We start from the raw sequence: 27,664 nt of genomic DNA on the forward strand, positions 1-27,664 counted from the left end.
GTTTAGCTACCTGTTGTCTCACTACCGACACTTTACAGCAAACCACAATGTAACACAAAGCTCCTGATTCACAACTATCGGGCCAACGCAAACTACTACTAGCATTCCAGACTTGATAAGGGTTAAATATATCAGGCCATATTGTACACATCTTAACAAACCTCACAAGCCTTACCATTCATTTGCAACGCATGAATTGTTCTCATTGACTTCTTATACATTTTGGACTGAGTTCGATATGGCCTCAGGAGGCATGAGACAATGTATTCAGGATATCACTCCCTATCTACTTTTTCTCATATTCATCTCAACCCTTGGACCTCTACAATTTGGCTTTCATCTGGTATGTAATAGCATGGCTTTCATGCTCATGACAGAAACTAGCACATGGCATACATTCATACATGTCGTCATATACTACCTATCTGTCACTTCTACCAACAATAGCTAACTTAAGTTCTTCTCCAAGTCTGAATTAAATGCTCCGCAAGATGTTATTACATGCAAGAAACAAAGCCACGCCGAATCAACTGTTCGTACTGGACTTCCACAATGTATCCCTATGACCGAAGCCGAATTTGCCGCTCTTTCGTCTCTATTCGTTTTAGGTGGACTATTAGGAGCACTGGGTTGTGGTACCGTGTCGACAAGTTATGGAAGATTGTTCGCCATGAGAATTACAAGTGTTTGTTTCATGCTAGGATCAATTTTGGAAATCTTCGCCGGCACAGTTCCAATGATGTCCATTGGCCGGTTCTTCTCAGGTATTGGTGCTGGAGCATCCACTGTCGTTGTGCCAATCTACATTTCAGAAGTTGCGCCACCTAAAGAACGGGGATTGTTTGGATCGATGACACAAATTACCACGAATGTAGGAATCCTACTTACTCAGGTTCTGGGTTATTATTTGAGTAGAGGGTCGAAGTGGAGAATGATACTAGCAGTCGGAGCTGGACTTGGATTGCTACAAGGAGTTGGGCTGTTATTCATTCCAGAAAGCCCGACATGGCTTGCCGCACACAAAGACACTCAAACAGCCACGAGAACTCTCCAGCGAATTAGAGGGCATGACTATTCCATTGAGGAAGAGATTCAACACTGGGACAATAAGCCGTCCGAAGAGGAGGAAGAGCGTCTTCTACTTGACCCAGAGCTGACTAGAAGAGACTCTGTTGCTAGCAAGTCATCCTCACAGAAATCCGTTCCCAATGTTGGATTCTTCCAAGTCATCAAAGATCCTTTCTATCAACCCGCAGTCATTGCCGTCATTGGTATTATGTTTGCTCAACAACTTTGTGGCATCAACAGTATTATCATGTATTCCGTATCACTCTTGTCTGGCCTTCTCCCGGTCTCTTCATCCATTATCACAATTCTCATTTCGATAGTTAATCTTGTTGCAACTGTCGCATGTGCTCCATTAGCCGATAAAATTGGTCGAAAAGCATGCCTTCTCCTTTCCATAACTGGCATGGGCACCATGTCTCTTTCATTAGCATTATCCCTTCGTTGGGAAATCAAAATTCTCTCTGCGATTTCAGTCATCCTATTCGTGACGTTCTTCGCCACAGGTCTTGGTCCTGTTCCTTTCATGATGGCATCAGAATTTGTCGGTCCAGAGGCCGTGGGTGCAACGCAAAGTGTAGGTTTAGCAGCCAATTATCTTGCTACTTTTCTAGTAGCCCAGTTTTTCCCCATAATCAACTCGAGCTTGAACAAAGCTCTAGGAGGTGTGGGATGGGTGTACTTTATATTTGCAGCGTTGGCAGTATTGTGCGGAATATTTGTTAATTGGAAAGTGCCTGAGACCAGAGGCAAGAAAGATGCCGATGAAGTTTGGGGAAGGCTGAGAAGAGTTGATTGAATTAGAATGAGACAATAGACAAGCTATTGTCATTAGTGTAGGATACGTATCATGATATTAGTATCAGCTCGGCGTTGAGTGTTGATAATTTCTCACATAGATTCACAATTTATTTTCAAGCGGAAGCTGTAATGTATAGTTGGTGTCGGACTTGTAATCACTCACCATTTATTATTCTCTGCTTGATGTGCCGGTTTTCCATTTCGACTTCTTTGGAGACATCACTAAGTGATTTGCTTTTCCCTATCAATGTCACCACCCACATACCTTTTCGATGCTTCAAGATTTTGCGGTATCACTTCGATTCCAGCCGAATTAATTGTCAGAAAATCGTTGAAAAGGTCTTGAGTATATGTAGAATCAAGCGAAACCAACCTCAATGCACTATCAGAGTCTAAATTGTATGTCTAGAATGCCCAAAGCCGGGAATTAGGCTGGATGTCATTGAGAACCTTTGTATCTTAGCGTCTGCAAAGTTTGACATTGAGAGTCTCTTTTTGAACAGTTTATACCTATGATGCTTTAATTGTGTTTAAAAATCCGCCACAAGAACAAACGGTGTGTATATAAATCCTCGGAGCACAAATTCACACCTCGGCTTATTGTGACTATCTAGCTCCTTGATTTCTTCGTTATGAGAGAGTGGTCAAGAGCTATATTCCTGCGAATTTTCCACCAAAGCCGCGACCTCTACAGCCCTAGCATGAGCAGTGCTCATGACATTAACCGCCAGTCATCTGTCTTGAACCCCAGTGACTCAATCTCAAATGTCAGAAGAACGCACATCTCGAAAATGAATGTTCCCTTCGCCGTAGGGATGTATAAATTTCAGTTATAAAAACTAGCGGAGATACTCAAATCTGACGCAGCACCCACGTCACTCAGACTGCACGAAACCAGTCTCAAGGGCATGAAATTTTGTCCTATAAGCGAATTACACGAAGTATCTAGTAGTGTACATCCGCAGTGGCCCCTGAAGAGTCCAGAAGATACCGAGTTAATCGGCGACGTAGGCTCGACATCAACCCACCATCTTGCCAATATCGTAGGCAATGGGAGTATTCCGGCCACTTGGCAAAACCTTGTAGTATACCATGCGACGGGGTAGCATGGTCATTGGGATATTTCATTTCAGACAGCCTGATAGATGCTTCGAGGTTGAATGAGACGGAAAATTGTAAGATCGTTTAATATCGACGCAAGACTAGGGTCCAAGGAGATGTAAGGATTACCACATGTCAGTACAACTACGTTGCCAGAGTTACTTCCACATTCCTTTCAATTGATGATATATACCAAGGTATTGTTGGAACTTGGAAAGCAGGTCGTGAAGAAAGCACTTGTCGATCAGTGGAAACTATCATCAACAAATCATCGAACTGCAACTCCATATCGAATGCAAACAGTCTTCATAAAGATCATAAAGTGATGTTATTATTGTGACGGTTAAACAAGTCACATCAAAATGAGAAGTTGTCTGTTTCACCAAGATATCCAGACACAAAAAGCAATTTTGATTCCATATGATAGAAGAAAGACTATCCCACGCAATGCATTCATATTCATCAATGACTCAATCCACCATAAAACTCCTCTCATCTACTCTTATCTAGGTCCCAACTTTTCCAATACTCTTGTGCCTTGCTCCTCCCATTCTTGCTTTGTAATCCACATGTTCTCTTTATCAGCCATAATATTTGCCAACACTGCTCCTCCCAAGAAGACCATATGCCTCCTCCTAGGAGGGTCTTCAATTCGGACCTTGAACTTATTCAAGCGTTCAGGATCTCCACCGAGAACTCTTGTTAACCACAATTGTTTTAATTCTTTCTCGAGTCGTGATGGCAGACCAGGATACATAGATGAACCGCCAGATAAAACGATAGCTTTGAAAAGAGAGGACCGCACATCGACATCGGCAGCTTGAATGGTGTTGAAAAGGAACTCGGCAATACCGGGCTGTTCAACATCGACGAGATGAGGTTGGAAGAGGCACTCAGGAGCTTCGAAACGTTCACTTCCAACCCGGATCACACGCCCATCAGGTAGAGTGTAACTTTCAACCAATACAGTTGTATCTTCACTCAAGCGTTGATCCAACTCAAGATCGTAAGAAACATAGCAGAGCTTCTCCTTAATTTGTCGAACAGTTTCGAAATCCGCTGTTCTGTTCAAAGCGTATCCGCGACGTAATAAGAGAGCAATTAAGTTTCGTGTAACATCCCTACCGGCGACATCAAGACGACGAGTAAGATGGTTGAGAACAACTGATTCGTAAACTGGTACAATGTGCGTAACTCCGTCTCCAGAATCGACTACAACTCCAGAACTGAGACCTATCGACAATCAGTACACACAATGTCCTACACACTGCACACCGCTCGTCGCGCCATTGAGAGAATGAAAGTACCTTGTGCATATAGAGCCAAAACAGCTTGAATAGCCACGTAGACTCCTCCAAATTGATACCTCTCAAACATGACTTCGCACATTTGTTCTCTGTTCTTTAAGGGGTTCATTGGTGGTTCTGTCAAGAGAATCTTCCGGCCAGTAGGATCGACCTTCATTTTCTCATAAAACGTATAATCCCAAAGGTGTTGCATATCATCCCATTTCTTGACAATACCATTTTCCATAGGATATGAGACTTGAAGCATTGTCCTCGCTGCGGCAGCTTCATCACCACACATGATGTCCTTGATGACCATGCCATCATCACCCTTTTCTTCGGATCGCAGAATTGGTCGACCGACAATGGAAGGATATTGAAACTCTGGGAAATTCTAAAATTACAAAAAGTTAATTCTGAGGCATTTAGATAGCTTCCATCCTGAACAGTCCAAAATGCCACATACCTGAGCTGCGTATCCGACTTTCAGGAAACCAGTTCCTCCATCGAGGACTATGCGATTATTGTCAGTATGTATAATCCAAAGAGTAAAACAACTTCAGTTTACCTATTGGTGGTTCTGCCATAATTCCAGACTGTGGCAGATCAAATTGTAGAATCTAGGTATGAAATGGTTAGAGTTGTGGTGTAGCTGGTTGGTGATTCTGACGACGCTGCGGTTGAGGTCGGAATGTATGGCCGTAACGAGGCTTAAGCTTCCCCGCCGAACCCGCTTCACTTCACAAAGCTGGTTGGAGAAAGTCCAAAGATTGTTAGAGTGAACAATTTCTTAATTTTTGTCTCTGATTACTGTATACCACATCTACTGTTGAGCCCGTTTAAGAGGCAAATAAGGGTAGATATTTCACCCAAATCCTACCTGCAGGCTATATCATTTATAATTGTACGTACGAATAACAAAGGTTGAGGGATAACCTACCCTTATCACAAATATGACTACCAATATCAAACCCAAGAGACTTACAGACAGAAAGCTTCTCATCATAAATCCAAACTCTTCCAAGTCTATGACCGAGGGCCTGCAAACTCTACTTTCTTCAATAAGTGATTCGTCTCAGGTTCAAATTTCGTTTTACACAGCTCAACTTCCAAGTCCTCCGTCCATCAACAATGAAGAGGATGCAATCCTCTCTACCGAAGTTGTTCTCTCAGACCTTACATCAACTCTTGATCAATATGATGCATTTCTGGTAGCCTGTTACAGTGTTCATCCATTGGTTACGGAACTCCAGAAGAGAGTGAGACCAAATGTACACGTGACAGGCATTTTTGAGGCCAGCGTGATGATGTCTTTGGGATTGTTGTCGCAGGGCAACGGAAAAAGATTGGGTGATAATGATGGTAACAAGGAAGGATTTGGAATCGTGAGTACTGGAAAATACTGGGAAGAAGTGTTGGGGGCAGGTGTGAGAGATTTCTTGGGAACTCAAAAGGGAGAAAGTTGTGAAAGATTCAAAGGAGTAAAGACTACAGGTCTCACTGCTGGCGAGCTTCATAGTGTCGATGGTGAGATTGTCAGCACCAAAATGAAGGAAGCGGTGAAAAGATTAGTTGGAAGAAGAGATTGTTCTATTGTTTGCCTAGGGTGTGCAGGAATGGCAGGAATGGACGACATAGTCCGAGAAGCAATCGTAGAAGAATTAGGACCAGAGGATGCCAACCGAGTATATATTGTCGACGGCGTCAAAGCCGGTGTTGTATACTTGGAGGCAAATTTGAAGGCATTGCCTAATGGAAGTGGCTAACGGACACTGACTTCCCGGAACAGATAGCTTCGACACCGCACTCTTGAAATCGACTAGACCTGGCAGCAAATTAACAATTCCAACAAGATTTTTGTGACTTATTTATAGACTGTGAGACTGGCGAGAAGATAGAAATATCGTAGATCCATACTAGCTTGTTCAGTACAGCAATCACAGACTCAAACGACCCAGTGGAATGATGAGGTCACGAAGGAGTTCTGTTGATCTCATAGAACCCAAGTGGGCAGTCGAGCTTTTGGATAAGACGGTCCTGAGCCAGCCATTTTCTTGAACTAGCTTTGTGAGTATGTTTTTTTCTTCAAAAGAGTAGATACTCCTCTGGATCGTAGGCCAGCATGGGATGGCAAATCAGATATCATGGCGATTTACCTGCTATTTGTGATTTGTCATGCTGACTCGCTAGCAGGATGAATGGTAGGTATGCTTGAGGGAAAGGGAAGTAAATCTATGAAGGGATCAATCAGTAGGTAGGTTCGCGCGAAGTAAGTAGTGATCCAAATTCTCTTGTCTTGTGCTACATTCTGGGATGCATTACTGGAAAGATATTGACATGTTTATGAAATACCAAGACTACCTTCTGTAATTATTAGTCAACGTGTCTGTTTACAATCTCATGGCCGGCGCTCAGAACCATATAAACACATGATTCATAGACATCATGGAACAAAGATCAATATGTACATACACACACACATATATATATATGATGCCCTACCTGTATTCATACGTACCCACGAAGAGTACGAGTCCATGTGCATCTGACCTCCATTTGATGATGAAGTCGACTCCGAGATAGTCAGTTAATGAACGTTTCAGGTGGGTTTCCATGTTCTGTGAGTAGAGCCTCGTGCCTATGGCAACTATGAATACACTTCAGCTCAAAGCGCATAGCAGCAGCATAGTCCTAAGAAGAGCGTAACCACTTAAATGGCAATCTGAAGAACCGAGGAAGAACCGATGTGAAAGTGCGTGAATTACAAGCCGAACCCCCAGGTATGTCGAAACCACCAAAAGACACAATTGAAGCCATGCAATACATTTCTCCAGAATCTGTAGAGTAAATAATCCTTTTCACCATGCTTGGTCCATACTGATTATCATGCAAACTTGTATTCCATTTCATGCCGTATGTACACATCCATTGATTCATGATCGTCCCTCCCATATCAATTGCTTCTTGCACCATCCTTAGCCTCCCTCAATTCGTCCATCTTTGCAACTCTCTTTTTAAATTCATCGTATTGGCATTTTTCGTAGGAATGTCTCTCTTGCTGTTTCATGAAATACCGAATGTCAGCCTTGTTCTTGATACCCCAGTACTTCTGAAATGACCCGCAAACCCACCTCACACTTCCATGGAAGATAGTATTCCTCCTGCCGACAACGATTGAGGGGAATCAATAGACCGGCGCATCCATCACGATATGCGATGGGTAATCGGGCTTCGCTCATTTGTTCTCTGGTTGCGCCTGAACCGGGTGTTAGCTTCCGTCTGTCATAAAGTAGTATCTAGAGGGGCAAGGAACCATACTTGTAGATGGGCTACCCGCAAGTCCAATGGCGGACTTTACAGCTTCAGTTACTGTCATGATTGCGTTTGAATATGTATTGATGGGGATCTTGGATTCTTGGATATTGAGGGGGGTTTGGAAGTAAGGTCAACAGAACTCACGCTAATAATTTCAGCTTAGTAAGCCATCCATCCACATTGATTTTGTTCTTTTCTCAATTTATTCAAGAAGTGCATCAATCATATCATTGAGGTTTCATCAAGCATGTATTCATGATTCAAGCTGTTTTCTTTCAGATTCATCCTCCCGAGAAGTCTTGGGAAACAAATGTTGAAAGATTATGGATGATGAGGACTTATGCCAAACTTTATCCCCGTATGAAATTCACATCTGGCTTACAGATTCCCAGATTATTCTCAATTTTCAAGTTGTTGGATTGTGAAATTTCTTCAAAAATGGAATTATAACAGTAATTTGTTCTTCGAACGGAGACATTATCATGAGAGAATGAAGTCGTCTTCGTGTTCAAGAGTGTGCTATACCCTAAATCCTCATCTAGTGTTAGGGTAATTCCTCATCATCACAATCTGTTTCAAGTGCTGGGTGATTCAAGTGAAATTTTCCGCAATTTTCACTAAAAGAACTAGTTGACCAAGTGTACCAAGTCGGTTCGGGAATTTCTCCCAACAATGCCCACCTTTCAAGCTCTCTCTTTTTATAAGCAACAGGGTCACGAAGACTGTGCGTCCTAATATCACGCCAAAATCGATCCAGTCCAACATTCTTACCAGTCGCTCTTGCTCCAGTCATTTCAAATACTCCACTCGTCAGATTCAATCTAACGTCAGTAGCTACAACCTTGACAGCTGCAACAGCTTCTGCCAATTCACCACGTTCTCGTGCAGAAACCGATCGTTCGTCTTGATGTTTCGCATATATGTCTGTCAACTTGTTGCCCACAGAATCCGCTAAAGCTACAACTGCCGACAGATGTGCATGAAATGTGCCATATCGCTCAAGTATATACCACTCCTCTGTTGGACTATCCTTATTATCTTCGCTAAAAGGCCACGCGCGCGTATACGTCGTCGTATACTTGGCTGCTGATTCTATAGCTCCAAGAGAGATTCCGATGTAATAGTTCGCGAAAACCAATTGAATTGTAGGAAGTAGTAGAGTTGCGAAAGGGACAGTGAGGATTTGAGGTAGTGGTTCCTTGGTTTGGGCATTCCAACCTAATGCATCTTCCCAGGGAATTCTAACATTTTCGATCTTGACGCTACCGGACTCTGTGAGTCTTAACCCAATTTTATTCCAATTGTGCTATTAAGGTAGTAATGTCACCTGCTAAAGCAAAATTTTCAACATCATTATAACTTATGGCAAATTGAATTCCCGGTTGTCTAGTTGGCACCGCAGCAAAGATATGCTTACCACTTCCCTCCAACACACCTTCAAGAATTGTCATGTCAGATACGAGTCCACCAGTGTTGAATTGTTTTTGTCCATTGAAGACAATATGATCACCATCTGATTTGATACTCAAATCCAAATCTCTTGGGTTAACGGTACCTGTTTGACCGTGTCAGTTTATACCTTGAAGGTTGATATGACTTTAATTACCTCCCATGAAATAATTATTTTCGATTATCTCCTTTTGTAATCGATCTTTCTGCTCATCTGTTCTTACAACATTTGCTGTCGTTGACCAAAGCAAGTGATACTCAAGCAGCATACCCAAAGATCCATCACGCTTAGCTACTTTTCAGATTGCTCTGTATCCGATATCCCATGATTGACCACCTCCACCATATTTCTTTGGGCCTAATATTTTGAGCATTCCCGATGATTTTAAAAAAGATACTTCATGTCGAGGAGATTTTTTGTCTATGTCTCTCTTTGCAGCGTTTTTCGACAATATTTGGGAAATTTCTGATGCTCGTGAAAGCCATTCTTCTTCATTTTGAGGTACGGCAGATTGGAATTTTTGATGATAATCTGAATAGAGAATATCCTCAGAACTTGCTAAACCTGGGGCAGCCATTTCTTCTGCTCCACAAAATGTATTTGAGGAATGGAGGATTCACGACCAGATACAGCGGAAGAAGTGATTGAGGGGTGCAGGGTATTTCAATCAATTCCATTTCCAGCTCTCGAGTTGATTTTGGTTTAGCCTTTTTGAATTTCATACATGTAATTACGGATACATAACTCGAATGTCGTGATTATCTTTCATAATGCAGATCACTGTATGAAATGCATCCCGCGTTGTTCTTGGACGTGGTTCGACTGATGGATGGGGTTGTTTTTACCTCAGGCATGGGAGTAATTTCCCCACAGTAGAAATGTTACGCTATGAAGCTAATGAGATGTCGTGATACTTGTGCAATATTTCAAATTAAGTAGTTACGAAAGTTGAGAAACTAAGTTTTTGAGTTTCGAGTTTCGACTTAAATCTTCATACCCGTGCAATAGTTTATGCCAGTATTATCTGTCCTGGATGAGTAGATGTGCTCATTCTATGAGGATCTCCTTGCAAAATCTGCCAAGTTACACTAGTCATGCTAGTTCGGAAGGTCCCTTGTAGAAGTTCTACAATCCTATCACAAATCATAAAAGCACTACCCTTCAAAATTCAAATTTGCTTTGATGAAGACGGACATGCCTCTTTTCTGTTTCAGCGCATCAATGAGCCATAGATAACCAAAAGTTGCGAGCAACGAATTTTGCTCTTAAGCATGGGAATTAGGCACTTCGAAGCAGATCTGGAATAGGGAATATCGCAAACCACGCAGAGAACGGTGCGTGTTGACTCTATGAGTGTGGATGCGTGATTTTCAGCTCGCTGTCTTGACGGGCGATGCGCCTTATTCGAGCTCCGATGGTCAACATTGAAACTTGAGGTATCCGAGACAGCGAGCTACCTGGCCCTATGTTGACCTGCTATAATTGCAGGGGGCTCTTGTATTCATTGTTTTCTGGATCATCACGACCCATTCTTTCTTAAACATTGGATCGCCTCACTCTCTTGCAATGTCGCATACTCTAGGATGCAACTAGCAAAGATGATATCAAGATCACAATGTTCTGCAAACTAACTGTGAATTAATAAATGTGCTGTCTATCGTTGTATCGAGCTGGTAGGATGTGATGCAAGTTTGAATACCATCACAGGAATCAATTTTACTTCCATTCATTTTTTCCCCAATCGATCACAAAACTTATATACCACCATATATGTATGCCATCCAAATTTCATTTCACCGAATTATTCTAGATTTTATCATCTTATCGAACTTTGGATACAGGGCTGATGCATATGACTGGCAATACCAATAAACTTTCCACGTGAAACTCAATTTCTCCAGCCTCTTCCTTTGCTATAGATAACTAACCAAGGACTGTGACGCAAGCTGAGGCAGGAAGATCGATGGACATAACAATGAAGCAATGAGTTAGTACATTACTTGAATCAATCAAAGATCAAAGTCCAAAGCAAGTGTTCCGATACACCCCCTCGGACAAGCTAGTTGGTCAATTGTTTAGATCTTTTCAGTTCGATCATTTGTGCAAGAAAGCCACGGTATGCCTAGAAGCCTCCTAATGTGACTTGAACTTATATCGACAGAACTTGGTTGCGTGAATTGATCTCCTAGGCAGCGGACCTTGTACTTCAGATAGTGAATTCAAATTAGAAAGTATACCCTCGCCATCATTTCCTTTACCCACCCCGAGACAGGGAGATAAGCGATGAAGCTAACGAAGATTCTGCTACCGACTTTGAATGATTCGTTGAGAATCAAAGACCCCACGCTGGAGGAGTTTCTAGGCTTCTTGTCGGTGCTAGTAGTGCTCAGACTAGGCTGCGCAACGAGTATCCGCAAAGCAGATAATAGCCTCGACAAATAATCCATCTATAGAATAAATAATTCAGAATCTAAACAAATAACCTATAAATAATTCACAAATTATTTACAAATTACCTATATATCCATAGATAATTTATATATCTACAAATAAATAGGTTATCCACAAATATACAAATAATCTACAAATAATCTACAAATTATCTATAAATAATCCGTTATAATATAAAATAAGATAAGATAAAATAAGATTAAAGATATAAAATGATTAATATATTGTACTAATCTTTATACTAATTGTTTTACTTATAATTATATATTTATTATATATTTATTATATATTTATTATATATTTATTATATATTATTATATATTATTAAAAGAAGTAGAAGTTATTATATAAATAATAATATTATAGAATATTATCAATTATATAATTTTCTTAGTAATATTATTAACAAATTAGATTATTTTGTTCAATACTAAAACTACCTTTATTACCATATATTTTCAATATATCTAAATATAAATTATAATTCTTTATTAATATAAAAATAAGTTATTATTATTTTCTATAAGCGACATACAAGTACTATATCCTTCGCTTGAATAATTACTCGTTTTACATAAATAATATACAAGTTTATCACTAATAATTATTAACTTTTCATCAATAAATAAATATAAAAACCTACTTTCAAACTCAATTACTATAATAGATTCTACAACCTCTTATAAAACCTCTAAAATTAAACTCTAAATTCAAAAGGAATCATAATCATATATAATTTCTTTTACTAATCGATTAAATAATAATTTTAAAATAAGAAGTTCTATCAATTTTTAAGATCGATGAATTCCTCAAAGTACAATAACTATATACATTTTAAAGTTTTATACTAATTATTATACTAATTATTTAACTCACTACTAAATTTGAATCTTCTTTTCTTTTTATTTACATTACAAACATATGATTTTTTAGTTCATAACCACATTTTTATATCATTCAAATCAAATCGAATTATATCTAACTTTAAAAAAGGTATTATACTTTACTAAAAGATTAATAACTATTTAAAAATAAATCAAAGTGATTTAGCTTATTAATATTGATTGTAGTATAAATAGCTTAGAAATATTAATAAAAGAAAAATAAATTGAAACATGAATATAATAAATGAGAAATTAAAAAAAGTTATATTTAAACAGAAATTAAATCTTTACTCTAAAAGTAAGCAAATATACATTTAACGCCTTCCCACTTTCAAAAACTTTAATTTATTTCAAACCTTTTCAACTTTTGATATTAAATTCAATCTTTATACTAATCTTTATATTAATAATTCAATATATCTTTTAAGAATAAAACTTCTACTAAATTATCTAATATTCTTTACACTACTAAAGCTCGAAATTAATTAAATAATCAAAATGAATTTGAAATTCAAATCGAAAAAGCTAAAGTAAACAATTAAGTAGTAATCACTTATTAATTAAATACTATTCGTTAATTAAATAAATAGATTTAAGTAAATAAACTCGAACGAGTTTATATAAAAAAGTAAATCAAAAATGAAATAATCTACAAACAATAAACTAAAACAAACTTACTCTTTCCCTATTGATATTAATTTTGATTTTATTAAAAAAATAACAGGTATTCATACATCAATTGTTATATAAAAACTAAACTATGAAGATAAAGAAGGTCAATTTATACAAGCTTATAATAATAATAATAATTTTAAAGATTATAAAGAAAATAATGAGGTTCTTTAAAAACAAATATAAAGAGATAATGATGAATATAATAAAGAAAGGTTTATTGATTTTAAAAGAAAGAAAAAAAAGCAAAAACAAGAGTTTTTTTGTTTATAATATTAAGGTATATTAATTCTTATAATTTTTACTTTTTTACTACTAATTTATTATTTAGAAGTATCAAAATCTTAAATTTCATTTCTAATAAAAAACTTAAAAGTAGATAATAAAAAGCTTTCAGAAAAAATGTAATAAATTAAATTTAAAAAGAATTAATTATTTAATCTCTTTAAAACCTTATATTGATTATAAGATTAAATAAATTAATCTTTTTTTTATATTAATCTTTATATTAATCATTAATTATTATATAATAAATACTATAAAATCATTCTACCTTATAAATTCTTTACCTTTTATAAATTGATATTATAATAAAATCTTCATATAACTCTCAATACTAAATATAAAGAGAAGGATTTAGATTAAGTATAACTATTAAACCCTAATGAATAATATGTAGAGAGCTACAATCTTAAAAAATATGGATTTTATAATCCACTAAAAAAAAGCTATATAAAGGTATATTACTTCTATTAATATATTCTAAAGATTTTATTTCTTAAGATTATCAATATATTAATTTTATACGTAACAAATTTCGTTTGATAATTAGTATAGAATTACTCTTCAAATTTAATGTATAAATAACTTACTAATTTCAATATCAATATTAATATTAATAATATCAATTCTTACTATATTAACAAATAAAACTATAGTAATATATACCTTTATTATTCTTTATTTAAAATAATTGTTTTAAATTTAGGGTTAATTAGTAATCTTTATAATATTAATCTTCGAAATGATTTTTTGATTAAAAAGAATAATTCAATTAAAGATTTTACTTTGCTTCTTTTAATTATAAGTTCTAATTGAGTTTATTTTCTTTTCAAATTAAACATCAAATAATCATTTTTATAATAATAATAACAATCATTATGATATAGATTGAAAGCTTTAAATAATATTAATCTTTATAAAATAATTAATTAGGAAGAGAATAAAAAAGTGTAAATATAAAAGTCTTTTCAACAAAAGACTAAAATCTTAAATAAAAAACCTAATATAATCTATCAAATCTATAAAAATATACTTACTCACTCTAATATTTAAAACAAGAATGTGGGAATTATATCTTTAATTAATTATTTAAAGTTTAAGATATATAAAAAAGTTATAGATTCTATATAAAGCTTTTTATTATTCAAAGTAAGTTATTCTAATTAATATAAAAATTAGTATAAATATTAATTCAATTAATAATATTTATTAAAAGCTTTAATAAAAGAAAAATTTAATAATGAAGTACTTTCTATTATTATTTTTTTAAGAACTTCTTTTCGAACTATAAAAGATTCTTAATAAAAAGCTTTATATTTAATATAAAATCTATTTTTTTCATTAGTAGTAGTAGTAGTAAATTCATAATCGATTCGATCTATATAGCTATATTAAAACTATACGATTGTTACGGAGGTACCCGCACCGCAACATGGATTATAAGATAAACCTAAGGCCTTGGTGTTGGAACCTACGAAAACAGCACTGTAGGGACAGTTGGATTAAAGGGTAACGAAAGATAGCGGTAACCGAATCAATAAGCAATGATTAAAAGATAGGTACCTATCTTTTGTTGGCACCTATCCTACAGTAGGCACAGGAGGGATAGCGGTTACAGGTTATCTAGTAAGCACAGGTTAGATAAGCAGTAGTATCATATAGGTCACGGGGCAAGTGTCACGTGATGGATAGACAGGATAGGCAAGCTATCCAGGCTATCCGTGGATAGACAGGATAGACAGTCTACCCAAGCTATCCAGACGAGAACGAAGGTCTATATAAGGGAATGGGTTTCATTACAATGTAGAGCTTCGTGCTCAAGATCAATCATTAGTTTCATACTATAGTTACGAGAATTGCAACCAGTTACAACCTTATTGAATTCCTACTTGAAGTCTAGTCTAAACCACCTCGAGAGATCTCTAGACACTTCCACGTGACCCTAGAGGCAGCTCCCGTAACATAAAGGTTGTATAAAGATGTTATTATATTAAGTTTTTTTTAATAATGTTTTCAATATATTGTTTATTAATAAGTTCTTGTTTTTGTAATACTATATAATGATTTCTTAATTATTATAATTATACTATCTAAGTACTTATTCTAAAGCTTTTTGAAAAGTTTTATTAATATAATTTAGTTTAATAATGTTTTCGATTGTATATATACTTATATGATATCTTATATTATCAATTTGATATTCATTCTTATTAATATAAAAGTTAAAACCATAATAATTTTTTAATTTAATCTTTATATTATAAATACTTAAATTAGAATTAATTTTTTATTTAAATTATTATACATTTATATAACCAAATATAATTTTTTATATAAAAAATCTATTATATATTCTTTTATTTTATTTACAAAATATGAATTAAACAATTTTTCAATATATACAAAAGAATTATATTTAACAAATTCAAATATATCTTTTACAATTAAATTATTAATTTCTTACATTTATAAACCTTTTATAATAATAATCCCTTTTATATAAAGTTCTATTACAAAATCTAATACCTTTTACTCTTTCTTTATAATAAACACCTCTATTAAATCTCGATTATCTCATATAGCTATAAGGAGCTAATTGTATTTATCATTAATATTGATTATATGAAATAATAAAATTCTGGGAATTTCTATTTTAAGAATTAAATATTGAATAGAAGCTTATATAAATGTTTATTTAACTATTTATATAGAACTTTATAATTTTTAAGTTTGAGGTATTGAATTTTCAATATTTGAAGGTATTATTAAAGGTATTTTTGAAATAGATAATAATTAGTTTTTTTCAAATACTTTTTCTTTATAAAATAGTTTTATTATTATTATACGAAACTCTATTAAACTATAAGGAAAATTGATTATATAGTTTTGATTAATAATTATAAGTAATTTGTATAATCCTATTTAATCTTTTCTTTCTCTTTATATTTATATTAATAAATTGAGGAGTAAATTGAGTATTTTGTATATAATTAAATCATTTTGAATAATAAATATATCTTAAATTATTTGTTTTATATAAATTTTATATACTTTTTTTATAAAAAGATAATATATACTTGTTTGTTTTAAAATTGATGGAGATGGTGGGTTATATAATATCATTCAAGGATAAGCTTTATATATAAGTAATATTAATATAAATTTATTTGGGTTGGTAATATTATTTACTATTTTTACTATTATTTATAATATTAATTCTTTATCAAGATTATTATCTTTCAATTTAATTTTGAATATATTATACATATATTATATAAGGAAGTAATATCTTTTAACTTTTTAAATTATATTATAAACTTTAATAAAAACTTCTTGAATATTAATTTAAAGAGATTTTATATTTTATCTAAATTCTTTAAATATAAAATTCGTATTTATATTATATAATATATAATCTAATAATTTTAGATATATATCAATTCAATATTTTCAAATAATATGTTATACTATTTTAATAGATATATCTTATATGAATATTATAGTATTATATATAATTATCTTATTAATAATATATAAAACTGAGTTTTTATTAATATAAAAGATATTAAAAATAATAAAATAATTGAATTTAATATTATTTTTAATTATAAATTTAAATTATTTAGAGGATTTTATATAAAGTTAATAATATTTATAGAACTTGTTAAGTTTTTTAATTATATAAATATTAATATTATATCCTGTTTGATTTAAAAGGTTTGTAAGTTTTTGTATAAATGAATAATCAAATCTTTAATAAATTTACTTGAATTTTATCTTTATTAAGTAGTTATATGTAATCGATTTCTTTTTTTAATTTAAAAGTATAAAAAGATATTCTTATTTTTATATAATAAAAATTATTTTATTACTTTATCTTAAAATATTTATAAGATTATTAAGTGATACATATAAACAATTTATATCTTATATATATATATATAAGAAATAAGATATTTATTAATATAATTGAAAAGATAATATTACTAAGAAGTATTTTAACTAAAATATTATCTTATAATTATATAAAGCCTTTTCTAAACTTAATATTATATTAAATATTATTTAACGTGGTTCATATACGAGTGGATCATATCACCGAATGGATCACTTCAAAATCACACCAAATTCAAGGTTTTATTAATATTCATATTTTAATAATAAATCAATATTTTTTGAGAAAGAAAAAGCTATTAATAATAAAATAATCAATATTCAGAAATCGAATTTTTATATAAAAGTTCTTATTATATTACTAAAATTGTCACGCTTTTCATTACAGAGAAGTTAATTTCATAATAACTCTTATATTCATTCGAATTTTCAAAATATAATTAGATTTTTAAAATTCTTATAGATTTAAATATTATATATCAGATTTCTGAGATTTTATATTAATAAATAAGGGAAGTGCACGGTTACACACAGACGAATTTTGTATGTGAAATGGAGTGATCCATTCGGTGATATGATCCACTCGTATATGAACCACGTTATGCATTTCACATTCTTTTCTTTTTTCAATATTTATACTTGAAATTCTTTTATTATTGATACTCCTAATATACTAATATCAGGAATAATACCTTGAAAAATATTAATCAAATATTAATCTTTAAATTGAAAAATCTTATTTCTATTAATTATTTTTTTATATAGTTATTCAAATTAATTTTATTATAAAAAAATATATATAAAGAATTATTTATTAAGAAGTTTAGCTATATATACTTTATTAATAAATTTCATTTTAATAAAATGTATTTTATATTTTATTAATTGATTATTTAATAAATTATTCTATTAGTATTTAATAATATCTTATTTATCTGTAACTTTGTCGAATTCAATTCCTATATTGTTTGAATTATCCTTGTATATAAAGAGAAATTAATGGAATTAATCTTTATTTATATTATATTTCATTATAAATTGATTATATTAAGATTTTAATTCTTGTATAAAATAATTTATAAACTCATAATCTAATTTCTACCCCTTATGCGAGGGCCCTTTCATGGCATAAAAGGAGGGCACGGCCGTTATTTGTCTGGGAACATAACCCCAAGACCCCACACGACCCCCACATGATTTTATAAAAGGGATTTCACAAAAGGGGATTTCTTGGGTTCCTCATCCCCGCCTCCCATCCCGATCTTGCAACCGTAGAACGTCTCGTTGCCATTCCGCATGGCCTGCGACCTCGCATACAACTCTGACCACCAGGTTCTGATCTGCACACAGTGCCAGACGTGCATCGCTCCAGGGGCCCGAAGTATCGCGCAACACCTCCGAGCCGAACCCCACCGCCTGTCAGGTGATCTTTTGAAAGCTCAACTGAGCTACGCTCAATCGTTAAGTCTGAAGACGAAGCGTCAATTGCGAGAAGACAAACCTGCGCGTAGGGCTGCGCAGTTAGAGCATCTCAGAGTCTTCCACGGCTTTCAGTGTTTATCATGCGATCCATCCTTTTTAACCACTCACCTCCCACGAATGCGGGATCACATGGTGACTCATGGCCGGAAAGCGAGCGAGCACAAAGCGACCCCGCTATGGCAGGCATGCTTACTCCAAACGTACTTTACTGCACCGAGGTATGTTGATTACTTTGTGGTTGTTGCAAATCCTGGGCCCCATGGTGGAAATGGCGATGTGATCCCTTTAACCCGGTCGGAGAAGGATTCCATTGATCAGATTGAGCAAGATGCGTTGAATGTCAAAAAGGATCTCTTCAAGGCAGCTGGCGTCGTTCGGGACATTAAGGAATCTCGCTCCGAGAGGGTACCGTGGTTGCACGACGTCACCAAGTTCCCTTTTCACTTAGTTCATTTAAAAGACGAGGAGATTTGGGCTTCGTATAAGCTCCCATCGAAGAAGGAATTGGATGGAGATTACCTTGAAGCGGATGATCCTCAACTTGTTCGCATCCTCCATGCCGCCGAAGCTATGATGCGAGATGCCTATCAATTGTGCTCTGATACATCCCCCGATCGTAAGATGACTCAGCAGCGAGCTAACATCCTCAATGAATTTTATTCCGGAGCGAGTGGCAAGGCGGATGGGTTCCGATATCACAAGAATGCTTCGACGTTGGTCAAATACTTCCTGATCGGGAAACAACTCTTGGTATATTATTATCGAGTGGTGTATTCGGAGGATGGCTTTTTCACCGCCACGGAATCGGATCAATCATTACCACGTGATATTATCGAACCGACCTCAACCCAAATTCGTGCGATGGATGCTATCATGGAAGCCTTGAATATGGAAGATCCCGAAGAATCTGAATTAGCTTTGAAGCATGCTATTCGACGATTATATCTAGCCTTGATTTGTCACTCGATTGGAAGTGCACCGTTTAAATCACCGGTCTTGAGTTTTTGTGCTATGAAGAGTCGCATGATTTATGGGCGGGGATTGTGGGAAGAGCCAGGAAATTTTAATAGTTACCTGTCGGCTCTCACGTGGACGGCGCAACTGATCCTCTTTGGTTTTGTCTGTTTTCAAGAGCAAGAGGACGAAGATCAAATTCCCATTCTCCTCACCACGCTCTGCAAGAAGTTCTTTCAACAATTAGCCGAGACCCCCTTCGGTTACATTCTTCAGTGGCGTTTATATTTATTCAAGGTGAGTAAGGCTTCCATTGCTAAACACCAAGCTCGATGGTCTTTGGATCGACAGATTGTGGGGTATCGCGGGGTAGAAATATCCATGGAACAGATTTCGAACGTGGTGCTTTCGGAATTTCAACAAGCTCACTCTCTCCTGTACGATGAATTGTTATTTGGCATGCAAGATTTAATTTCGATGGTTTCGTGGCGGATGAAGGATGATCTGGATTCCGAGGATTTTGGGGATTCTTGGCTCTCCCACTCACACAATTCGGAATTTTTAGAAGGGGCAGATCTGAGGCTTTTTCGATACATCAAGACGAACACTAAATTGCACACCACTTTCTTCAAGGTTGATCAAGAGGGAGGGTTAATCTTGTGTTCGAAAGCTATGAAGATATATGAAGTGCAAGCTCAGGAATTCTTAAAGCGACTCTTGATCCTCTGTCACATTGCTCCTGGTCCACCTCTGCGAGAGCCCGAATTGCTTTCTATCACGTGGCGGAATATGGAACGACAGCGACATATTTATATTTGGGAAAAGTTGGTGATGATCTATACCCAATATCACAAAGGACAACAACAATCTGGTGCATACAAGAATAATATTCGATTTCTCCCGAAAGCTATTGGGAATTTATTACTTACTTATATTGCATATGTTATTCCCCTTCGACAAATCTTTCTTCGACAAGAAAATCCGACCGCTTTGATATCCCCGTACCTCTGGTCCAATCTTCAAGGGACTGTGTGGGTAGATGGAGTTATTTCGACTTGCTTACGGAAAGCATGTAAACGTGCTCAGGTTTCGATACTACACACTTCCAATTGGCGACAATTTGCTGCTTCCATCACGAAAGAGAAGTTTACTACGAGAGAACAAGCCAACTTTGATCTGGACCATACTCCTGGTGAATTTGTTGAAGATGAATCCGATTTGAGGGCGTTGGCCGAATTTAGCAATCACAGCTTTCAAACCTTCAATGTAGCTTACGCTGGAACGACCAATCTCACCATGAATACTATGTTGCATCGAGGCTTTCGGGCTTCGGCTAGTTGGCATTCCTTCTTTCGATTCGATTTCGTTCTGCAAGGGAAGCGAGCCTCGAGTCCATCGGATGCTCTAGTGTTGCGAGCCGCGAAACGAAGTCGATTTCGTCAGAGGCAAGGGTACTCGGAAGAGGATTTACTTCAAGTGGCTCAAAGATTATTCCCTTCTGTCACTTTTCAATTTCGTCAACCTGGTCAACGTCGTGGGGTGTTGACTACTTTTGGAACTACCTTTCACGAACAAGTCATCTTGATCTTGGGAACCGGCTCCGGCAAGACCTTAATTCCTATGCTCAGCGCTAGCCTTGCGGACGCTAGCACCACCATCATGATCATTCCTATGGTGGCCTTGCGGATTGACATGATCAAACGTTTTAATGCAGTTGGGATTCCCTCGGTCGTGTGGTCGGTGGAGTGTCGGGAAACCCCTCCATTGGTGATCGTATCGGCTGAAGCGGTTTGCAACGATAGCTTTTTGGAATACGCTCAAGGGCTAGTCTTTCGACAGAAATTGGATCGCATCATCATGGATGAGTGTCACCTTACCATTACTACGAGTGAGTATCGCTCTTGCATGACGCAAGTTGGGTGGTTCATTCGACAAATTCGTACTCAATCCATTTGGCTATCTGCCACCTTGCCTCCGGTGATGGAAGAATTATTCATCGAACAGAACAAATTGGTTTGCCCTCAAATCATTCGAGAGTCGACCAATCGATCTAACCTTCAATATCTTGTTAGTTATGGAGATGGAGTTGATTCTTTGATGGAGAAAGCGAGAGAGTTAATTGAAGTGTGTTGGCCCGATCCTAATATCTTTGATCAAAGTTGTGATAAGATTATTATCTACTGTCGCACTCGTGATGTTGCTGGCGCGGTAGCAGAATTGATGAATTGTCCTCTGTACACATCAGAATCCGGGACGGTTCGCGAGAAGGGGGAGATCATTCAACGGTGGCTCTCCAATCCTCAGCAACCCGTGATCGCTGCTACGTCCGCTCTCGGGATTGGATTTGATTACCCTCACATTCGATGGGTCATTCACCTCGATGCTCCAGAGCGGGTGACGGCTTTCTCTCAAGAATCCGGTCGGGCGGGACGCGATGGGAGGAAAGCTTCCTCCATCATCTTGTTAAATTCGACTTGGAGACCTCAACGTGATACCTTTCTTCCACCCGATCAAGCTACCATGCAACTCTACCTCACTCAACAATATTGCTCACGTGGCGTCCTCAGTCAATTCCTCGATCGGCCTTCGGATTGGCGTTGGTGCATGTCAAGTGATGAGGTCTGTCAAGTGTGTAGGGAACCTCATGAGGAACCTCGCCCCCCTCATTTGATATACACTTTAAATCCATCTACTATAGAAATTGAATCCACTGGCCCTCGAGAGATTCACACTCAAGATTTTCGACAGGATCAAATCCTCGATCGATACGAGCAGGATCTCCTAACCTTTCAGGATTCTTGTCTCTACTGTCGAATTCACCATCGTCGCTTCGATCACCTCTCTTCACAATGCTCTCGAAGATTTGATTGGATTAATGCTAAGGGGGAAGCTCTACAAGCGTGCCAATTTGACGAGAGAGATTGGATGCCACGATACATCGTGTGTTGGAATTGTTATCAACCACAAGATATCTGTCGAGTGGCCGATCCTGATCACGAAGAGAGCGAGTGTCGATTTCCGAACATGGTGATTCCCATTTGCGTGGCGGCATATAAGAGGGTGGGGGGGGGTGGCATGGCTCGAGAGGCATTTTGAACGAACGTGGGAAGATCTTCTTGCGTATATGATTTGGCTTGGGGAGAGGACTGATTTGGAGGGGAATGAATGGGTTTACGGGAATAAGGTTGCAGCTCTTATATTAAGGGAATTAGAATAGAGTAATGATAATAATAAGATAAGAATAAAATAATGAATAAAGGGTTCTAGTAATAAAGTAAGAGATCAGGGTTAAAGTTGGAAGAGATTTTTAAAATGATTAAGAACCGCTACGTATTTTAAAAAGGGTGAGGGTAAGGGTAAGGGTAAGGGTTAGGGTTAAGAGATAATAAGAAAGGAATTAGGGTTAATGAAATATTTAAAGAATGAAATAAGAGAATATATAAAAGTAAGATTTAAAATTAAAGAATAATATTAAAAAGATAATAAAAGAATTTTATAGAATAAGGAAATATAGATTTAGAAAAAAATTATTAAAAAAAACCTAGGGTTTCCTCGACTTAACTACTTTTCCACCCGCCCCGTCCCCCCTTCCCTTGCCCTTCTCCTTGGGTTCACGCCTTCGGCTTCTTCTTCCTTCTTCCCTTTCGCCGCCTCCCTTCGGCTTTGCCCTCCTCCCTCTTGCCTTGCCCCTCTCCCCTGCGTTCGCGTCTTTCCTTCCCGCTTCTGCCTCTTCTTCGGGTTCTCCCTTGGCCTTCGGGCTTTCTTCCCGCCTTCCCCTTCTTCCTTTGTTCCCGGCTTCGGGTTCCCCGTCTCTCCTCTCGCCTCTTCCTTTCCTCCTTGCCTTCCCCGCGGCTTGCCCCCTCCCTTTCCTCCCCCCCGCCCCGCTTGCCCGCTCCCTCTCCTCTCCCCCTCCCTTCCCGCTCTCCGCTCTTCCCTCTTGCTTTCCCTCCCTCCCCCCGTCTCTTTCCCGCCTGCTCTTCTTCCCGGGTTCGGGTTCTTCCTTTTTCGGGTTCGCCTTCCCCTTCCCCCGTCCTCCCCGCCTGTCTCCCTCTCCTCCCTCCTCCCCGTCGGCTTTCCTTGCCCCCCGCCCTCCGCTTTCTTCTTTCCTCTCCCTCTCCCGCTTTTCTCCCCCGCTTCCGCTTCCGCCTTTTCTTTCCTCCCCGCTTTCTTCCTTCTCCTCCTCCCTCCCCTTTTCTCCCGCCGCCGCCTCCCTCCTCCCCGTCCGGTTTCGGGTTTCCTCTCCCCCTCCCCTTTCTTCCTGCCTCCTCCGCTTCCCCTTCTTCCTCTCCCCTCCCCCGGGCCTTCTCCCCCCCCGCGCCCCCCCCCCGCTTTCGCCGCCCCTCCTCCTCTTCCTCCTCCCCCGCTCCCCGCTCTTGCTTTCCCCCCCCCTCCCCCCGCCCCCCCCCTTCCCTTCCCTTCCTTCGCCTCCTCCTCCTCTCTTTTTCCCCCTGCCTCCCCTTTCCCCCGCTCCTTCCTTCCCGGCTTCGGGTTCTTCCTTTTTCGGGTTGGCCTTCTCCCTTTTTGCCCCGCTTCGTCTTCGCCCTCTCTCCTCTCCCCTCTTCTTTTCCTGCTTGGCGCCCCCGTCTTCCCCCCTCCCCTCCGCCCCGCTTGCCCCCTCCCTCTCCTCTCTCGCCCCTGCCCCTTTCCCCCCTTCCCCCCTCTCCTCTCTTCGCTCTTCCTTTCGCTCCCTCCCCTCCCCCTCGCTCTTTTCCCCCTCCTCTTCTTCCTTGCCCTCCCCCTGCCCTCCCTGCCCCTTCCCGCCCTTCCCTTCCTTCCCCTCCTCCTCCGCTTTTTCTCGTGCCCTTCCCTTCCCGCCGCTCCTTCCCGGCTTCGGCTTCTTCCTTTCTTCTCCGCTTCCTCTCCGCCCTCTGGGGTTCTCCCCTCTTCCTTTCCTCCTTGCCCCCCCGGGTCTTCCCCGCTCCCTTTCCTCTTGCCCCTTTCCCTTTCCCCCCCCCCGCTTGCCCCCTCCCTCTCCTCTCCCCTCTGCCTCTCCCCTCCCGCTCTCCGCTCTTCGCTCTTGCTTTCCCTCCCTGCCCTTCCCCCGGCTCTTTCGCCCCCGCTCTTCTTCCCCGGTTCGGGTTCTTTCTTTCTCCCGTGCTTCGGGTTCTTCCTTTCTTGCCGGGTTCGGGTTCTTCCTGCCTTGCCGGTTCGCGTTCTTCCTGCCTTCCCGGCTTCGCGTTCTTCCTGCCTTCCCGGGTTCGGGTTCTTCCGCCTTTTCCGCCTTCTCCTTTTCCCGCCTCCCCTTTGCCTCTTTCCGGCTTTCCCCTCCCCCCGCCTTCTCTCCTTCTCCTTGTCCTCCCCCTCCCCCTCCCCTCCCCTCGGGTTGCTTTCCCCGCGCCTTCTCCTCTTGCTCCTCCGCCCCCGTCCCCTTTTTTCGCGTTCTCCTCCCCTTTCGCCCGCTCCTCCCCTGTCTCCTCTGCTCCTCCTTGCCTCCGGCCTCCTCCTCCTCCTCCCCCGCCCTGCCCCGCCTCCGCCTTCCTCCTCTTTCCTCCGCTTTTCGGCCTTCCCCTCCCGCCTCCCCCCGCCTCCCCTCCCTTTCGGGTTCTCTTCCTCTTCTTCTCCCCCTCCCTTTCCCCCCGCCGTCCCCTTCTTCCTCCGCCCTCCCGTGCGCTTCGCGCTCCCTTTTTTCGCGTCTCTCCCCCTCCCTCCCTCTCCGCCCCTGCTCCCCCGCCCCTGCTCCTCCTCCTGCTGCCCCCGCCTCGCCTTGCCTTCCGTCCCCCCGCCCCCCGCCCCCCTCCCCCGCCCCCTCCTCTTCCTCCTCCTCCCCCGCGCCCCCGCGCGCGCTCTCCCCGCCCTCCCGCCCGCTTGCCCTTCCCCCGCCCTTCTCCCGCGCTTCGCCTCCCGCCTTTCTTCCGGGCTTCGGGCTCTCCCTTTCTTCCGGGGTTCGGGCTCTCCCTTTCTCTTCTCTCCCTGCTTCGGGCTCTCCCTTTCTTCGGGGCTTCGGGCTCTCCCTTTCTTCCGGGGTTCGGGCTCTCCCTTTCTTCGGGGCTTCGGGCTCTCCCTTTCTCTTCTCTCCCTGCTTCGGGCTCGCTCTCCTTTCCCTCTTTCCCCTCCTCCTTGCCCTCGGGCGTTCTTTCCTTCGCGCTCCTCTCTTTCCTCTTCTTTCCCGGCTTGCCCTCCGCCCCGCCCCCCTTCTTTGTTTCTTCCCGCCTTCGCCTTCCTCTTCCTTGCCGGCTTCGGGTTCTTGCTTTCTTCCGGCTTCGGGTTGTTGCTTTCTTCCGGCTTCGGGTTCTTGCTTTCTTCCGGCTTCGGGTTCTTGCTTTCTTCCGGCTTCGGGTTCTTGCCTTCCTTCCGGGCTTCGGGTTCTTGCTTCCTTCCGGGCTTTGGGTTCTTGCTTCCTTCCGGGCTTTGGGTTCTTGCTTTCTTCCGGCTTCGGGTTCTTGCTTTCTTCCGGCTTCGGGTTCTTGCTTTCTTCCGGCTTCGGGTTCTTGCTTCCTTCCGGGCTTTGGGTTCTTGCTTCCTTCCGGGTTCGGGTTCTTGCTTCCTTCCGGGCTTTGGGTTCTTGCTTCCTTCCGGGTTCGGGTTCTTGCTTGCCTTCCGCGCTTCGCCCTCTCCTTGCCTTCCCCCGCCCTCCCCTTCGCGTTTCGCCTCCCTCCTCTCTTTCGCCTTCTTCTCCTCCTCCTCTCCCTCCCTTTTCCCCGGCCTCCCCGGCTTTTTTTCGCCCCCTCCTCTCCGCTCCTCCCTCTTCCCCTCCCCCGTTGCCCTCCCGCCCCCCGGGCTCCCCGCTTTTCCGGCTTCGCCTCCCCTTCCGCGCGCTCCTTTCTTCCCCGCTTCGGCTTCTTCTTTCCTTCCCGGCTTCCGGCTGTCCTTTCCTTTCCCGGCTCCGCCTCTTCCTTCCTTCCCGGCTTCGCGCTCTTCTTTCCCTCTCTCCTTGCCTCTTCCTCTCCTCCCGCCCTCTTTTTTTCCCTTCTCCGCTTGCCCTCCTCCCTTGCCCCCCCCCCTTCCGCCTGCCCTCCCTTTCCCTCCTCTTCCCCCCGGCCTTTTTTGCGCTTTCTCTCTCCTTCCCTTTTCCGCCTTCCCCCTCCTTCCGCGCTCCGGGCCCCGCCTCTTGCGCCGCTCCCTCTCTTCCCGGGCTTGCCCTCCCCCCGGCCTTCTTCTTTCCTTCCCTGCTTCGGGTTCTCCTTGCCTTCCGGGCTTCGGGTTCTCCTCTTTCCCCTCTTCTTCTTTGCCCCCCCCCGCCCTTCTCCGCTTCTTCCCCCGGCCTTCCTCTTCCCCCCCTCTCCTCCTCCCCCGCCTCCCTCTCTCGCCCCCTCCCCGCCCTCTCCTTCCTCCCCTTTCTTTCTTCCCCCCGCTCCCGCCTCTTTTCCCCCCCCTCCCCCCCCTCCCCTTCGGCTTCTTTGTTTGTTCCCGCCTTCGCCTTCCTCTTCCTTGCCGGCTTCGGGCTCTTCCTTTCTTCCGGGCTTCGGGTTTTCGTTGCCTTCCGCGCTTCCCCTTCTCCTTGCCTTCGCGTTGCCCTCCCCTTCCCGTTTCGCCTCCCTCGTCTCTTTCGGCTTCTTCTCCTCCTCCTCTCCCTCCCTTTTCCCCGGCCTCCCCGGCCTTTTTTCGGGCTCTCCTCTCCGCTCCTTCCTCTTCCCCTCCCCCGCCGCCCGCCCGCCCCGCGCGCTCCTTTCTTCCCCGCTTCGCCTTCTTCTTTCCTTCCCGGCTTCGGGCTCTCCTTTCCTTTCCGGGTTCGGGTTCTCCCTTCCTTCCCGGCTTCGGGCTCTTGCTTTTTTCCGGGCTTCGCGCTCTTCTTTCCCTCTCTCCTCCGGCCTCTTCCTCTCCTCCCGCCCTCCCCTCCTCCCTTCGCGCCCTCGCCTTTTCTCCGCCTTTTCTTGCTCTCCTCTCCCCCCCGGCGCTTCGTCTCTCTCTCCTTGCGCTCCGCCCTCCTCGCTCTTTTGCTTTCGGGTTTTCGGGCTCTTTCGCCCCGGCTTTTTCGCCCGGGTTCGGGTTCGGGGTTCGGTTTCGGGTTCAGGGTTCGGGTTCGGGTTCGGGTCGGGTTCGGGGTTAGGGTTCGGGTTAGGTGGGTTCGTGGTTAGGGTTAGGGTTAG

General features: G+C 40.5%; 6 protein-coding genes across 6 annotated transcripts; 3 read left to right on the forward strand and 3 right to left on the reverse strand.

The window, feature by feature from the left end:
• Window positions 1-238: 238 nt before the first annotated feature.
• Window positions 239-1,864, forward strand: EAF01_010537 (uncharacterized protein; the record flags this gene model as incomplete). The annotated part of the gene is made up of 2 exons (XM_038918794.1): window positions 239-343; window positions 470-1,864. 2 exons carry the CDS (start codon window positions 239-241, stop codon window positions 1,862-1,864), a joined length of 1,500 nt encoding a protein of 499 aa, XP_038766019.1.
• Window positions 1,865-3,270: 1,406 nt separating this feature from the next.
• On the reverse strand, window positions 3,271-4,907 carry EAF01_010538 (uncharacterized protein). Its single transcript, XM_038918795.1, has 4 exons — window positions 4,822-4,907; window positions 4,720-4,766; window positions 4,275-4,647; window positions 3,271-4,200 (listed from the first exon to the last, which is right to left on the reverse strand). The coding sequence occupies exons 1-4, from the start codon at window positions 4,838-4,840 to the stop codon at window positions 3,470-3,472; spliced, it is 1,170 nt and encodes a 389-aa protein (XP_038766020.1). The 5' UTR covers window positions 4,841-4,907; the 3' UTR covers window positions 3,271-3,469.
• A 299-nt stretch (window positions 4,908-5,206) lies between these two features.
• On the forward strand, window positions 5,207-6,019 carry EAF01_010539 (uncharacterized protein; the record flags this gene model as incomplete). Its single annotated transcript, XM_038918796.1, has 1 exon — window positions 5,207-6,019. The coding sequence occupies one exon, from the start codon at window positions 5,207-5,209 to the stop codon at window positions 6,017-6,019; it is 813 nt and encodes a 270-aa protein (XP_038766021.1).
• Window positions 6,020-7,206: 1,187 nt separating this feature from the next.
• Window positions 7,207-7,629, reverse strand: EAF01_010540 (uncharacterized protein; the record flags this gene model as incomplete). Its single annotated transcript, XM_038918797.1, has 3 exons — window positions 7,207-7,311; window positions 7,385-7,509; window positions 7,572-7,629. The coding sequence occupies 3 exons, from the start codon at window positions 7,627-7,629 to the stop codon at window positions 7,207-7,209; spliced, it is 288 nt and encodes a 95-aa protein (XP_038766022.1).
• Window positions 7,630-8,112: 483 nt separating this feature from the next.
• Window positions 8,113-9,595, reverse strand: EAF01_010541 (uncharacterized protein; the record flags this gene model as incomplete). Its single annotated transcript, XM_038918798.1, has 4 exons — window positions 8,113-8,840; window positions 8,896-9,123; window positions 9,175-9,309; window positions 9,352-9,595. The coding sequence occupies 4 exons, from the start codon at window positions 9,593-9,595 to the stop codon at window positions 8,113-8,115; spliced, it is 1,335 nt and encodes a 444-aa protein (XP_038766023.1).
• An 8,902-nt stretch (window positions 9,596-18,497) lies between these two features.
• Window positions 18,498-22,733, forward strand: EAF01_010542 (uncharacterized protein; the record flags this gene model as incomplete). Its single annotated transcript, XM_038918799.1, has 1 exon — window positions 18,498-22,733. One exon carries the CDS (start codon window positions 18,498-18,500, stop codon window positions 22,731-22,733), a length of 4,236 nt encoding a protein of 1,411 aa, XP_038766024.1.
• Between the last annotated feature and the right edge of the window lie 4,931 nt (window positions 22,734-27,664).

The sequence above is a fragment of the Botrytis porri genome, assembly GCF_014898465.1.
Source record: "Botrytis porri strain MUCL 3234 chromosome Unknown BPOR_016, whole genome shotgun sequence".
NCBI lineage: Eukaryota > Fungi > Ascomycota > Leotiomycetes > Helotiales > Sclerotiniaceae > Botrytis > Botrytis porri.